Source organism: Ornithorhynchus anatinus, chromosome 10 (genome assembly GCF_004115215.2).
Source record: "Ornithorhynchus anatinus isolate Pmale09 chromosome 10, mOrnAna1.pri.v4, whole genome shotgun sequence".
Taxonomy (NCBI): Eukaryota; Metazoa; Chordata; class Mammalia; order Monotremata; family Ornithorhynchidae; genus Ornithorhynchus; species Ornithorhynchus anatinus.
The window spans coordinates 20485097-20501873 of NC_041737.1; the positions used below are offsets into that span (position 1 = coordinate 20485097).

The 16777-nt window shown below is 42.7% G+C and overlaps 1 protein-coding gene across 2 annotated transcripts in view; it reads right to left on the reverse strand.

The window, feature by feature from the left end:
* Positions 1-14903: 14903 nt before the first annotated feature.
* Positions 14904-16777, reverse strand: part of GPR180 (G protein-coupled receptor 180) — a 34248-nt gene continuing 32374 nt past the window's right edge. For both annotated transcript variants that reach the window (XM_029074050.2, XM_029074049.2), the window contains exon 9: positions 14904-16426. In XM_029074050.2, coding sequence (XP_028929883.1) covers positions 16268-16426 — 159 coding nt within the window. In that variant the 3' untranslated portion in view covers positions 14904-16267. The remainder of the gene's footprint in view (positions 16427-16777) is intronic.

Here is a 16777-nt window from a genome sequence, read left to right on the forward strand (position 1 = left end):
CTGGGAACGCCTCTAGGAGGAGGTGATTTTTAAGTAAGGTTTTGAAGAGGGAAAGAGAATCAGTTTGGCGGAGGTGAGGAGGGAGGGCGTTCCAGGACCGCGGGAGGACGTGGCCCAGGGGTCGACGGCGGGATAGGCGAGACCGAGGGACGGTGAGGAGGTGGGTGGCAGAGGAGCGGAGCGTGCGGGGTGGGCGGTAGAGAGAGAGAAGGGAGGAGAGGTAGGAAGGGGCAAGGTGATGTAGAGCCTTGAAGCCTAGAGTGAGGAGTTTTTGTTTGGAGCGGAAGTCGATAGGCAACCACTGGAGTTGTTTAAGAAGGGCAGTGACATGCCCAGATCGTTTCTGCAGGAAGATGAGCCGGGCAGCGGAGTGAAGAATAGACTGGAGCGGGGCGAGAGAGGAGGAAGGGAGGTCAGAGAGAAGGCTGACACAGTAGTCTAGCCGGGATATAACTAGAGCCCGTAACAGTAAGGTAGCCGTTTGGGTGGAGAGGAAAGGGCGGATCTTGGCGATATTGTAGAGGTGAAACTGGCAGGTCTTGGTAACGGATAGGATGTGTGGGGTGAACGAGAGGGACGAGTCAAGGATGACACCGAGATTGCGGGCCTGCGGGACGGGAAGGATGGTCGTGCCATCCACGGTGATGGAGAAGTCTGGGAGCGGACCGGGCTTGGGAGGGAAGATGAGGAGCTCAGTCTTGCTCATGTTGAGTTTTAGGTGGCGGGCAGACATCCAGGTGGAGACGTCCCGGAGGCAGGAGGAGATGGGAGCCTAAAGGGAGGGGGAGAGGACAGGGGCGGAGATGTAGATCTGCGTGTCATCTGCGTAGAGATGGTAGTCAAAGCCGTGAGAGCGGATGAGTTCACCGAGGGAGTGAGTGTAAATGGAGAACAGAAGAGGGCCAAGAACTGACCCTTGAGGAACTCCAACAGTTAAAGGATGGGAGGGGGAGGAGGCGCCAGCGAAGGAGACCGAGAATGACCGGCCAGAGAGGTAAGAGGAGAACCAGGAGAGGACGGAGTCCGTGAAGCCAAGGTGAGATAAGGTATGGAGGAGGAGGGGATGGTCGACAGTGTCAAAGGCAGCAGAGAGGTCAAGGAGGATCAGAATGGAGTAGGAGCCATTGGATTTGGCAAGAAGGAGGTCACGGGTGACCTTAGAGAGAGCAGTCTCGGTAGAGTGGAGGGGACGGAAGCCAGATTGGAGGGGGTCTAGGAGAGAATGGGAGTTAAGGAATTCTAGGCATCGATTGTAGACGACTCGTTCTAGGATTTTGGAAAGGAAGGGTAGTAGGGAGATAGGACGATAACTGGAGGGGGAAGTGGGGTCGAGAGCGGGTTTTTTTAGGATGGGGGAGACGTGGGCATGTTTGAAGGCAGAGGGGAAGGAGCCCTTGGAGATTGAGTGGTTAAAAATAGAAGTTAAGGAAGGTAGGAGGGCAGGGGCAATGGTTTTAAGAAGGTGAGAGGGAATGGGGTCCGAGGCGCAGGTGGAGGGGGTGGCACTTGCGAGGAGGGAGGAGATCTCCTCTGAGGATACTGCAGGGAAGGATGGGAAAGTAGGGGAGGGGGTTGCTGGGGGGGGAGGGGAGAGGCGGAGGGGTGACTTTGGGGAGCTCAGACCTGATCGTGTTGATTTTCGTGAGGAAATAGGTGGCCAGATCATTAGGGGTGAGAGATGGGGGAGGGGGAGGAACAAGGGGCCTAAGGAGAGAGTTAAAGGTCCGGAACAATCGGCGGGGGTGACGGGCATGGGTGTCGATGAGGGAGGAGAAGAAGCTTTGCCTGGCGGAGGAGAGGGCAGAGTTAAGGCAGGAAAGGATAAATTTGAAGTGTGTGAGGTCGGCTTGGTGCTTGGACTTTCGCCAGCAGCGCTCAGCAGCTCGAGCATAGGAGCGTAGGAGGCGGACGGAGGAGGTGATCCAGGGCTGTGGGTTAGTGGAGCGATAGCGGCGGAGGGAAAGGGGGGCGAGAGAGTCGAGATGAGTAGAGAGGGTGGAGTTGAGAGCGGAGACCCGCTCGTCGAGAGTGGGAAGAGAGGACAGGGCGGCAAGGTGAGGCGAGATGCTAGACTGTGAGTCCCATGTGGGACAGGGACAGTTTCCAACCTGTTTTGCTTGTGCCCACTCCAGCACTTGGAACAGTGCCTAACACATGGTAAGTGCTTAACAAATACTACAATTATTGTTTTATTAATTACTATTAATGTGTCATTTCATTACAAGAAAACTGGCAGACCATGGAGTTGGAGAAACTTTTTGTCATAGAAAGCAAACTGGCTCGATTACAGAGAATGAAGGGAATCACTATGGTAGTATTTGTTAAGTGCTTACTAAGTGCCAGCACTATACTAAGCAGTGGGTTAGACACAAGATAATCAGGTTGGACACAGTCCCTATCCCACATAGGGCTCTTGGTCTAAGTAGGAAGGAGAACATCCTTTATCCCACTCTTTATTCCCACCCCACTCCCCAAGACCCTCTGGGCCAACTGATAGTTTGGTAGCTGGACAATTTTACAGTCTAAAAAACTCAGGACTGGAGTTTAGCTAGACCTCTAGGGGAGGAGGAGGAACTGAAAGACAGGGTCAATCCATCAATCACATTTATTGACCACTTACTCTGTGCAGAGCACTGTAGTAAGTACTTTGGAGAGTACAATACAACAGGATACACAAGTTCCCTGCCCACAAGGAGCTTAAAGTTTAGAGTGGGAAACAGACATGAATATAAATAAATTATAGATATGTACATAGGTGCTGTGGGGCTAGGAGGTGGGGTGAGTGAAGAGTGCAAGGGCAATGCAAGAGGGAGTGGGAGAAGAGGAAATGATGGCTTTATCGGAGAATGCTTCTTGAAGAAGATGCAATTTTAATAAAACTTTTAAGGTGGGGAGAATGATGATCTGTCAGATTTGGAGGGAGGAGGGAGTTCTAGGCTAAAGGCAGGATGTGGGTGAGGAGTTGTTGGCAATATAGATGATATTAAGATACAGTAAGTTGGTTGGCATCAGAGGAACGAAGTGAGCAGGTTGGGTTGTAGAAGGAAATCGTAGAGGTAAGAAAGGAGTGGATAAGGTGATTCAAGCCTGTGGTAAGGAGTTTCTGTTTGATGTGGAGGTGGATGGGCAACTACTGAAGGTTGTTGAAGAGTGGAGAAATTTGAACTGAATGTTTGTAGAAAAATGACCTGAGCATCAGAGCGAAGTATTGACAAGAGGCAGGGATTCAGCCAGGAGGCTGATGCAATAATCAAGAAAGGATAACATAGGGGCTTTGGACTAACACGTTAGCGGTTTGGCTGGAGAAAAAAAGATGGATTTTTAGCATTGTTACGAAGGTAGAAATGATGGGATTTGGTGACAGAATTAATGTGTGAATTGAATGAGAGAGATAATAATAATTGTGGTATTTAAGCGCTTACAATGTGCCAGACACTGTACTAATCACTGGGGTGGATACAAGCAAAATGGGTTGGACACAATCCCTGTCCCACATGGGGCTCACAGTATCAATCCCCTTTTCACAGATAAGGTAACTGAAAAACAGGGAAGTTTAGTGACTTGACCAAAGTCACACAGTGGACAAGTGGTGGAGCCGGAATTAGAACCCAGGTGTTCCTGCCTTCCAGGCCTGTGCTCTGTTTTTCTGAACTGAGTCGAGGGTCCATTCTCCTGCGCACCAATGGCTTCCCCTTCAGCAGTCAGGAGGAATTCCTGCTGATGTGAGAGGCAGCAAAGGGATGAAGTGGGTGGAGAGGTCTCATGGAGTGACAAGGGAATAGTAAGTTACAAGAATTGTTGTATTTAAGTGCTTGCTAATGTTCTAAACACTATACTAAGCAGTGGAGTAGATTCACACTAATCAGATAGGACAGTCTCTGTCCCAAATGCATCTTATGCTCTAAATGGGAGGGGAAAACTGGTATTGAATCCCCATCTTATTGATGAGGAAACTTAGGCCCAGAGAAGTTAAGAGGCCAAGGTCACATAGCAGACAAGTTGCCGAGCTGGGATTCTCTGTCCCTGAGTTCTGAGTTCTTTGCATTAGGCCACACTACTTCCAAGAGAAGGAACTAAGGGCCATTTAGCAAAATGGAGAGTGTAAATAATGGGCTCACCCAATGACTGGTGCTGGGACTGGCTCTGTTTAACATTTTCATGGTATTTAAGTGATTTGTATGTGCCAGGCAATGTGCTATACCCTGGGAAAGATCAAGTTAATCAGATCAGGGACAGTATCTGTTCCTCAAGGGGCTTAAAGTTGAAGAAGGAGGGGGAATTTTTAACTCCAATTTACAGATGGAAGGATTTGAAGGATACAGAAGCTAAGTGGCTTGCTCAGGGTGACACAGTAGGAAAATGGATGAGCCAGGACTAGAACCTGGGTCTCCTGTCACCCAGTCCTGTGACTAAGAGCACAGTGAAATCTCCGTCTTCACTTAGCAATCAATCAATAGTACTTATTGAGGACTAACCACATGCCGAGCCCCATACTAAGTGCTTGGAAGAACACAATAGTGAAATTAGACATGATACCTATGCTCAAGGATCTTAGCATCTAGTGGGTGAGACAGGCACTAAAATATATAACAGGTAGCTTTCCTGAGTGGTGAATCACTGTTAATGGGGATGGACTGCGAAAAGACATAATAAAGCTGAAAAGGTGGGCGAAAAGTAGCAAATAAAGTTCAGTGTGAGCAAATGAAAGGAAATACGTCTGAAGGAAATTGATCCAAATGCAACAACTCAATGATGGGCTGAATTATTGGCTTTTAAGAGATTTTGGTCCCTACTGACCAATAATGGTCAGTACCGATTGACCATTTCTTCATGCTATCACTCCAATACATAGCAGCTGCCATCAGTAAAGGGATAAAATATGGTACCCTTCCTCTGAACTACTGTGTGAAGTACTGGTCACCACATATTGGGAAGGACAGAATAATTCATTTTCAAGGTACAAAGATGAGTGGCTAAAATGAATGAGGGCATGGAATAGGCTCCACTGAGGTTAGACTGAGAAGATTAGGATTTTTTAATCTGGAAAGACAAAGTTAAATAAAGGACATGGTTCTCATCTAATAAATCATGAAAAGTGAGGACAGGGCAAACTGGAAGTTGCTCAGTAGATTTCACCCCTCAATCAAGGTTTAAGTCAATGAAACTTGAAAGAAGTAGATTTAAAAAAAGAAAGGAAACACTGCTTGCCACAGTGGTCAGGTAAATGCATGAACTTCATGGAAGTTGCACAGGTGCAAAATATCAAAAGTTCAAGGGAAAGTCTCTAATGATTAAAGGAAAAAGTCAGGGATGTTAGGAGGTTCAAGAAATTTTGGATCCATTCATAAATGATCAGTTTAGGAAAGGTTTTTTTTTTCCCCTTTCCATTTAAAATGATTTCCAATAAAGTTGAAGTCCCCAGTACATGATGACAGCGATGATGATAATTCAAATCTCGGCAAGGTATATTTTCTGCAAGAAAACCTTCCAAGACTGAGCCACCTCATCTCCTTTTACTTCTCCCCACTACTGGCCCCAGCTTTTCTTCCATTTTCCTTAGGCAACTTCCTCCCCTTGCAGGGTTGGACTAAGGAGGGGGCTTAAAAGGCTGAAGCCGTGAGCTTCAGGCAAAGGACCCACCCCTTCAGGATTGGCTCTGATGGTAATCAAATGGCTTCTGACCCTCCAAGATGGCTACCGTATGGCGACCTGGGGTACCAGATCTACTTAAGATGACCACTGAGCATGTGAAGCGTTAGAGGGGGTGGAGCTTTGGAACTAAGTTCTAGTCCCCGCAACACTATTCTTTCAGATGTTGTGCAAGCACCACAACTCTCTTAGGATGATTAATTTTCCTAGCATTCTCTGCTGGTGAAACATTCTCTTCTTTATTAAATCCCTCAAATTAAAATGATTATAAAGAATCTTGGTGGTGGTGGTCACAGGATAGGCAAGCTCCTTTGAGTGGGTCTGCCTGGGGATTCTGCACAATCCCCCTTAAGCCCGCCTCTCCCTGGACAGGCTAACCCAGGTGGACTGGATTCTCAGTCTGGAATGGAGCTCAGAGACCCCCCAAACTTCCCTGCAGCTTGCTCCTTCAAGAATTAAAATGGTGAAAACGTCAGCATTTCTGAGAAGCTTCATTTACTCCAGGAGCCAGGGAGCTTTGGGATGTAAGGGAGCGATTGCCAGAGCAAGGGGCTGGGGGAGCTGCAAAGGGGACAGGGACATGCATGGCTGGTAATAAGACCAACCAAGCCACCTCAGGGAAGCCAGGACACGTGACCGTGGTTTCCTAGCCCAGGTTTCAGAAGCTGGTCATGCTGAGGGGGCCAAATGTGAGGTCCCTTGCCCAGGGCAGTGCTGGGTTCTGGTAGGGGAGGCCTGGAGAAGGGAGAGAAGTTTGAGGAGGGGGAAGAGGGGTGATTGTGTGGTGGTGAGTGGGGAGCTCATCCTGGGGCTGTCCCCTCATGCCTCTCCTCTTCTAGAGCATCGAGCCCTGGCAGATTTTATGTTAATTCCCTAAATGGTGGGCTGACCCACATATCAATAATAGTAATAATAATAATGATAATTACGGTTATATTAAGCACTTGCCTTGTGCCAAGCACTGTGCAAGCAGTAGCATAGCCTAGTGGATAAAACACAGGCCTGGAGTCAGATGGACCTGGGTTCTAGGTTCTAATAAGGCTCTGCTTGTCCGCTGTGTGACCATGGAAAGTCACTTAATTTCTCTGTGCCTCAGTTAACTCATCTGTAAAATGGAGATTGACTCTGAGCCTCAGTTGGGACATATCCTACCCCAGTGCATAATATGGTGACTGGTACATAGGAATCACTTAACAAATACCATTAAAAACCCCCAAATGGACAAAGTCCCTGACCACATGAGGCTTTGCACGCCTTTATATATCCCACCCAGTCTTAAGTCCCAGTCAAATCCTGAGCTAACATGGGGGGCAAGGATACAGCCAGGGGCTCGTCCAATTCTGCTGCAATGCCGATGTAGTGTGGCTGGGCCAATGCCATGTGGCTGCAGTGTGGGTCCCGCAGATGGAGCTCTCCCAACTCCCACAGTTTAATGGCAGAGGCAGGTGTCTCACTGCTTTGGTAACTGACCCTAGAATGGCACCTCAAGGCTGAGGACTGTCTTACACCCTTTCTGGGTGGTTCACTATCACAATGTCCTGCATGCACTGTAAATGCTGCTTTGGAGGAGAAAGATGATGATGATAATGAAGAATGTGGTGTGCTTCACTCTTCTTCTCCAGAGGTGAATGGCTGCCCTCCCCCAGGGAGAATCGGGTTCTGACATTTGGCCACTCATTCGTTCATTCATTCACTCATTCATTCATTCAATTGTATTACTTGAGTGCTTACTATGTGCAGAGCACTATACTAGGCACTTGGGAGAGTAAAATATAACAATACACAGACACATATATGAGCTGCATGAGAGATACAGAGACCCAAGCATATTCACAGAGACAAAGAAAGATACTGAGCAGAGGCGCACACACTTAGAGACATGAACAAGCAGAGACCCATCCAGAAACATACCACACATAGACTGGCCTAAATAGATTCACACAATGTAGAAAGCAACTCAGTGGGACACCAGAAAGGTAGTGAAGCTTAACCTTGTCCCCACTCCCCTCAGCCAAACCCTCTCCTTTCTGTAAATTTCCTCTTTCCTTCAGCAATCTCCACTCCCCTTAATAAACCTTCTCTAGGAAAACTTGTTATGGGCAGGGCAATGTCTACTAATTCTGTGGTATTATACTCTCCTAAACACTTAATACAATGTTCTGCATATAGTAAGTGCTCAACAAATATCAATGATTGATTGAAAACGTTCCCTCTCCATCTTTGAACTTTCCTCCTTACACCATTCTGCCCCCTAGTCCCTTTCTCTCTTCCTTCCATGTCTTCACCACGCTGCACTGAGCTCTTCTTCTGAATTCTTCAGCAAACAAGTCAGTTAGGGTGGCGATCTCTGTAATGTGCTTGGCTTAATGACTTTTGTCATTAGCTTGAAAGATATATGCCTTGCACATATTTTATGCAGTTCTCTCCTGGGGATTAGGGAAAATTCAACCAAATGGCTAAGATAGAGTGTTTTTAGCCAGGCTTAGTGTTGGGGGTGGGGGACCCAGGAAGGGGAGGCAGCTGATGGAGACCCTGAATGTGAGGCTCAGGAGCTTGAGTCAGATGTGGAAGACAGTAGGGCAGCATGACCTATGGGAAAGAGCAAGGGCCTGGGAATCACAGGACCTGGATTCTAGTACTGGCTCTGCCACTTGTCTGCTGTGTGACCTTGGGCAAGTCGCTTGACTTCTCTGTGCTTCAGTTACTCATCTGTAAAATGGAGATTAAGACTGTGAGTCCCACATGGGACAAGGGCTGTATCTAACCTGATTAGCTTGTATCTACCCCAGTGCTTAGTACAGAGTCTGGCACATAACAAATACACTTAAAAATGCCGTTAAAAAAACCAAAGGCCATAATTGCATAGCTACAGCCTCCACACTACCGCTCCACAATGACCACAGTACTAATAATAGCATTAATGCTGAATTGTACTTTCCAAGCGCTTAGTACAGTGCTCTGCACATATTAAGTGCTCAATAAATATAATTGAATGAATGAATGAATAATGCACTGCAGTAAGCTTTTGGGGAGTACAGAAGAAATGATCCAACCCCTACCCACAAGGGTCTTACACTGTAGTGACCGGTGATGGATGGAAATTATTTAGTAATAAAAGTGGAAGCAGTGTTGAAGCAGAACAGGTTTTCATCTACCCCTACTGCTACCCTCTAACCCTGCTGGGGGTGAGGATTTCTTTGAATGCAACAAGTGTAAAGAGTTCAAGGGGGGAAAAAAATAACTCAAGAGCTAAAATTATTTTATGCAATAATTCTTCAGATTGTGCCACAGACAGCCCTAGTATATTCCAGACCTTTTAGTAAGTGATTTTCAGGGTTATAGCACTCAGTTTGACCCATATTTTTCAGCATGAATGGCTGCTATATATGTCACTACTATTATTGAAGGCTGAGGGTTACTGGCTTAACCTTTGAAATCTCAGCCCTTAAGTAAGTCACAATTCACATTTCTGTTTCTTAATTTTCTCATCTGAACCACCGGGATCAACCAGAAAACAGTATTGACATCTTGGAGTTCTCATAGGGCTTTTTAACTTTCATAAAGCTCTGAAAGATTCTCAAATGACAGATATTACAAAATTCCCCAGCAGTATTACCATAAACATTTCTTCCCTATACAGAATTGATCTCTAGTGGGGGATTAGTATAGGATCTGGTGAAAAACAAAAAAAATTGCATTAATTTCTAATAGTGTGTGAGATACTGCAGAAGATGGCATTTAATTCTTTGAAAAGTAACAAGACAAGGGAGGTGAGTTTTTTCAAATCCCCTGAAGCCTTCCTCCATATAAAAAGATCAAACTGAAAAGAAAAGTATTAAAACAGTAATGTGATCTTATAAATGGAAAGTCATCTTGGCACTTGAAGGCGGTAGAATCTCTCATTTTATTACCCTCTGACACTGTGAAGCGTACAATAGTTTAAACCCTTTACCGTTTGTGTCCAGCTCTGCACAGCCTCAGATGACATTTAAAGACAGTGTTCTCTTTTCATCTGTTGCAGTGCCTCAACCCTTATTAGAATGTGCACTTACTATATTCCGATTGTTCCTCCATAAAACCGACCATTATATCTGGGTCCTACACCCATTGTTTTGAGTTTTCATTCCTAAATGTTTAATCATAAATCACTTTATAAACTTATTGATTTATAGGCAAAGAAGCACACCTTACATGTGCCGTTGGAGTTATAATAATCAGATCCCACAGCTCACATGAAGCACATATAAATAGTTACTATGCATGGAGAGAAAATACAGCAGCAATGGGAGCCACTGTTTACACAGACACACATACTCACTCAATCCAACTTGCACTTCCTGGTTTCAGAACATATCCTCAGAAACCCTTTGAAATGTTTTGTTTTATGCATTTGGCTCCTTTCAATTTTCAGTATTGCCAACACTTTAAAGATAATGCAGTTTAGACATGCCATGGCTGTTGAAACTCATAGCAGGAGTTTGAGCATGACAGCAAATAAACCAGTGTAGCATCAAGAACTCTGAGCAGTAAGCAGCATTTTGATGAGACTAGGGCTGGTTCATAAGGAGAATAAGGAGAAAGGAAGGGGTAGGGAAAGAATTTGCTCACACAGTTCACAGTAGAAATGAGTCTGGAGTTCAGAATTTCTAAATCAAAGATCTCAAAATAATTATTTTAGAATTGAAAGAGTGTTTGCAGAGAACGGTGATGAATGGTGACAAGAATGAAAATCCCAGGGCCTGGGAGTTAAACTTCTTAAAGCTGGAAGAGCGAGAAGCACTTGCACACTCCAGCTCAGTGAAGGTGAAGAGTAAACCTAGAAGTTTAGAGTTCTATGAGGCCCTGAAAAACAGATCCAATTTTACTTCTAAATTTTGTTATTCCCTAAAAATCCCTCCTAAACTCTTCTCCCCGCATCATTACGTGCATCAGCTTCCCCGAAGATTTTGCTGCTCTTTAGGGAAGACATATGGAATTTTATGAGAACTAGACTGAATTAATCTGAGCCCTATGAGGGAAAGAGACTGTGTCCAACCAAATTATCCTCTATCCCACTGCTTAGTACAGGGACTAGCACAGAAGTGCTTAACAAGTGCCATAAAAAAACTTTCATTTGAGAACATAGGCCATTTCAAAGAGTATTAAGTAGCATACACAAAAGAGTGAACAAAGTGTCCTTCACATTGCTCAAAGATTATAAGGAACTTAAAGCATAGCAATTAAATTGCACATTTTAAAATAGTCAATTAAACATCTCTAAATGGCAATTGCTATAAAAATTTACTCTGGGAAGTTGTTCATGTACTAAAAAAAAAAAACCCAAACATGTTTTTCCATGCTTGAGTGACCTGGAAAATAGGCAGAAGATTTATTAAATGTAACCTAAATGTTTATTTTGTGTGGGAGTAAGCTGGAATGCAGTACTGTGCACATTAGCTAGAATCTTGAACATTTTCCAATCACACCTACTTTCTTTTCAACCACATAGGTAAGCTATGCTTTAAAAATAAATAGTCTTCCTGCCACACACACTTTTTATTACACTCCCTATGTTCTGAGATCTCCCCTTCTCACCGTTCTCGCTCCTGAAGGACGCAGAGTTCTGGCCAAATGGCCTTGGGAGGCAGGCATGACAGTTACCTCCCCAGCTACCCATCAGCTTGATGCAACTACCACCCTGGTTTACCTCCCCTAAGAGGGGAAATAGGATTGAAACACCCAAAAAGGTCCCATACGTTCAGTCACAATGGAGGGGGCAGTAGCACCAGGAGCCAAACGAAGCAAGAACCTCTCAGGCCTCCCTGTCTTTTTCTTTGTGAGTCTCTCAGCTTCCATGTTCTATTTCTCCCCTAGGCGGGCTTCCTCTAAGAGTAACACACTTGCACAAAGGTGAATTTTTGTTAGCGGGACCCTAAAAAAGCATGCATTCATACTTAAAAACATCCTCAGATTAAAAACAATATTTAGGACTGCAGAAGTTTCCTTGCTTCTACTACACTCATTTAGAAGTTTATCTGATGGCACCAAGTCATACACAAAGTACCAGATTTACTGATCACATATTCAAAATTTATTACAATTCTTTCTCTTACATTTGGCCTAAAAAGAACCAAGAACTATGTTTATTGTCATGACTATTCCCATAAAGTTATGAGGGCATATAGGTACCAATACAGCTGGCCATCATACTTTCAGACCATTCAGCTGACTGCCCCCTTCCAAATGTTAGCGTGAGTAAAACCCAGACTTTTCCATACCAGACCTAGATAACCAATGTTAATTTTTAGATGGCTCTTTGGAGGATTGTTTAAAGGCTTAGGGACTTCATGCCTTCATGCTTTCAAATTGAATTCAGGAAATTCCATCACCTTTAATCGTCAATTATAGCCAACTTTGAAATCACTGAAATTGGACAATAAAGAGGACTCAATACATTAACCAACCTTACCTTTGGACCCTACAAAATAATGTAGCTCCAGATTCTTTTTAGCTTTCTGGCTGGTGACATTTTAAAGGGGACGATTATGATGTCATGTTGCTCAGGCTGTACCTGTTTCACGGAGAGAGTGCATTTCATAAAACTGAATTGTTTCCTAATCTGCAGCCATTAGGGCTGTACAGGAAAGAGTTGAGAAGCAGTGTAGCCTAGTGGGCAGAGCATGGACCTGGGAGTCAGAAAGATCTGGATTCTAATCCTGGCTTCTTCACTTGTCTGCTGTGAGACCTTGAGCAAGTCATTTAACTTCTCTGTGCCTCAGTTACCTCATCTGTAAAATGTGGATTAAGACTGTGAAGCCCTATGTGGGACAGGGACTGTGTCTAACATATCTTGTAGCTACCCCAGCACTTAGTATAGTGCTTGGCACACTGTAAGTGCTTAACAAATATTATTTATTGAGTGTGTTATTTCTAGAGCACTGTGCTAAGCACCTGGGAAAGTACACTACAACAGAAATAGTAGAAACATTTCTTATGCAAAGTGACCTTACAGCATCTCCCTATTAGAAGCTTTCTGTGGCATATTACTTACTTTCCCCCATACTTGTCCCCTCTTTTTGCTTCTTCCCTGTTTTTTGGGGGAGCAGTGTGACTTTGTGGAACGAGAACGACAAGCTCAAGAGTCAGATGACCTGGGTTCTAATTCCGGATCTTCCACTCGACTGCTACGTGACCTTGGACAAGTCACTTAACTTCTCTGAGCCTTAGTTTCAGCCTTAGTTGGTAAAATGGGGTTTCAATATCTGTTCTCCCTTCTACTTAGACTAGGATCACCATGTGGGTCAGGGACTGTATCCAACTTGTCTTGTACCTACCCCATGCTTAATAAAGTGTTTGGCACACAGTAAGTGCTTAAGAAATACCACAATTATTATTACTCATTAGTCCCTCGCTGTTACTTCATGCGACTTCCCCACCTACCATCCAGTTCATCCCCTTCCTGCTGCTCACATCAGCGGGAATTCCTCCTGACTGCTGAAGGGGAAGGGTGCTATTTGGAGCCAAGGGGAGGGAGCAACATTTAGGCCCTGCACCCCAGCTCCTGCTTGGCCCCCAGAGACCTAGCCCAGCTCCAATCCTGAGTTTCTTTAGCTGCAAAATCATCCAGCTACTGAATTATCAGTTGGCCCGGATGGTTGTGGAAGTAGGGTGGGAATCAGCACTTAGAACAGTGCTTGGCAAATAGTAAGTGCTTGAATACCATGATCATTATTATTATTATTACTGTAAAGACTGGGATGAAGATTCTCACCTTTGGCTTACAAACTTGGGCAAAGACTTTGGAAATATGTTTCTCAGGTTGCCTGCATTACTTACAGTGCTAAAACCATGTGACATTTTTGCATGATGGTGCAATATGGACAACTGTAAACCCGTGCACTCTTTGGCTGTTTCTATCATAGTAGTGTAAAAAAAATCTCAGGTGACATGCAACAATACAACCCGCTCTTCCACAGATACATTTGTGAACTATAGATTTTGAATAGAAAATACTGATAGGGAACTGCCAACAGTGAGCAACTCTCTAGATAAAACATGATGGAGGGTCAAAGGAAATAGTCACATGCCAACTTGCAGTATCAGTCAAGGCGCTTATCCAATAGTTCGAGTCTTTCTAAACGTAGGGCTTATCAAGCCCATAACTCCCATGCTACAAAAGAGCACTGTATATGGCATCACAAAAAACCTTGAAATATATTGAAGCTCCAAACATGCTTATTGCTAATTTTCATGGATATTTATTTATTTTATTTTTATTTATTTATTTATATTGATGTCTGTTTCCTCTTCTGGACTGTAAGCTTGTTTTGGACAGGAATGTGTCCATTTGTTGTTATAGTGTACTCTCCCAAGAGCTTAGTACAGTGCTAGGAACCACTCGGTCCAAGCCTGGTAAGAAAACTCTTATGTGAAAGGCACCATTAACCAGAGAATTGCAGGATCTAACTGCCAGAGAAAGTTTTCAATTTTTTGTAATAGTTCCCTCAGTGGGCAAGTACATTTAAAAGGCCTAGTTACCATAACAATATGTTTTAGATAAATTTGTGCTTTTAAGTGAGTTGGTGAAAGTTGGGATGAATGCTCTTGCTTGTTAGAGGTATAAGTTTTTTGACTCAGACCTATAATGAATTCTGAACTTGGTAGAGTACGTTATACAGCAAATATTAAACAATTTTTCTTTAGTTAAGCAATGGGTCCCCAAATCACAAAAATACATTAATAAAATAATACTATAGAAGTAGAAAAATGACCTCCTCCCAATTCAGGATGATGATTTTTTTTAAAAAAGCTTTAAACACTGCATCCAACTGTGTTTTTTTGGTCACTATCTGCAGATGCAGTAATTTTTTCTTTGTAGGAGAAATTTTTAAAGTGATACCTACAATGGTTAGAGATCTGCAATGCCTATGAAGTGGCTTCACTTCTTGGATTTATTTAAGCTAATTTACCTGTAGTTCATGCTAAAGAAACCGATTGTGGTTATTTGTGACTCTAATAAAAGAAAGCTGTGACCGTTCCGCAGATCTTGTGAAACTCGAACAACTCAGATTTTCCAGCCTCAACCTGCAGTTCTCATTTATGAAATGAATTTTACAAAGAACTGCTAAAGAGATGATTTAATGAGCATACTGGCCTTTGTCATGTTGCCATTTTATCTTAGTCATAATATTCTACCCTTTAAACAGAATACTATTAATTTCGACCAAGGCTAGGATTGAGGTCAAAATCTAACAAAGACGAAGCCATGGCTATTCTTAAAATGAACTCTTATCATTAACCATTTTAATACAAAAATATTAATTACATGGTCAATTTGCTATTTTTTATTTAAAAATGCAATACCTTTACTAGAAAATACAATCCTTACAAAGTAATATCCAGAAGATTGAAAATGAAACGTCTGAATCATCTGACAAATGAAAAGTGAAAAAAAACCCAACAACCTTGCAACGATTATTGGAAACATGCATGCTGTAGAGCGGAGATTATCAATTGTCAAACATTTAATCACACTTCCAATAAACTGATACTTCTCTAAAGTATATTTTTAAATTGGCATTCTCAAAACTCAGGCAACACATGTATGGCTTTATTACAATGGATTCAAGATGGCAACTACTTAGAACACAGTGCCAACATGGATTATAAGAAATCCAGTGAGTATTTTGTTTTTCAATTATTCATAGAAAATTTAATCCTGATTAAGTATCCTTGGGCAGGAATTCATGGTTAGTTGATGACTGAAACCCACATTTATGTGAAATGCTTCTGTTAATTTAATCTGTGTATATGACTTAATTATGATTGAGGATTCAATGTAAGAGAAATGAATTATATCAGGATTAAAATTCTAGTACCATATCACACATTTCGTTTTCCTTTTTTCTTTTCAAACTTGCCAACTGCTGTTTTCTTCAGCTCAGTGTTATAATTTACTAAAAGCTTTCTTCTGAGCATTTAGTCTATCTCATCCATATAATATTTAAAAATTTAATTTTATTAAAACTATTTGTCATAAGAAAAGAACCACAGCTCATAGTGGTAGAAAAAGTGTGATTTTTTTTCCCCCATTGCACAAAGACAGGCTTATAACCATTATCTGTGAACATTTTACATTCATATCCTGAAGTGATTTTCTTTTCCAAGCCCTTCAAACTTAAACACAAACTGCATTTCCTGAAAGAAAGCAACTCTTCCTCAGTGCATTACACTGATTTCATAACGAGGCAATTTAGACATGTTTGAGCAGGTAATCATTTAACTGATTACTCTTTATAAAATCTTCAAACCTGAGTCAGCTATATTGATACAAGATGAAGAAGCATGTAGTGAAAAGAATCTCAAACAAAACTGTAAACAGTTCTTTTTCTCCATTGTTTCCGTTCAGAAATGACTGCTCATTGAAGAACAATGTCTCTTTAAAAGTTCCCATTTTAAATACACTTCATGACTCCATTTCTTCCACTGGATTTTTTCATTCTGGATACTGCTCAGTTGCAGAACCAATAGCATACTCTGCTCTTATTGTTCGGCTTTCTCACAGAGTGAATGCAGAATGGTGAAAGAGAGCCTTATTGCCCCTCCTGTCAAATGAATCTACTTTGCCCTTAACCACAGATCAGAAATGAGGTCGGCTTTTGTGTCCAGATGCTACTGTCAGTGGTAGTGTTACCGAAGACAGTGAAGAAACTTCCCAATATAGGCTATGAGACAGAAAAAGTCGGTAGAGGATAACCATAGAAACAGATTGGCAGAGGATAACACCCATGGTAATAACCTAGAAGAAGGGAAAAGAAGAAATCAGTCTTTTTTTTTTTTAACATAGAACAAAAGGTAAACATTTTGCATGCATTAGTATAGAAATAATATTCAATCAGGCCACTTTCACATAGTAATTTTAAAATGTTATTTACCCCCTTTAAACTGCATTAAGAAAATATTCTACTGAAGCAAATTTTAAAAGAAAAATACTACCTGCTTAAAATTGCACTTGCTCAGAAGTAAAAAAAACAAAACCCAAATACTTTAACAGTGTATTTGCACACAACCAAGGGAGCACAAAGGAATAATTAGCTAGACCAACTTCTCAGGGAAGAAATGCTCCAATAATAAAGAGTTTCTACACATA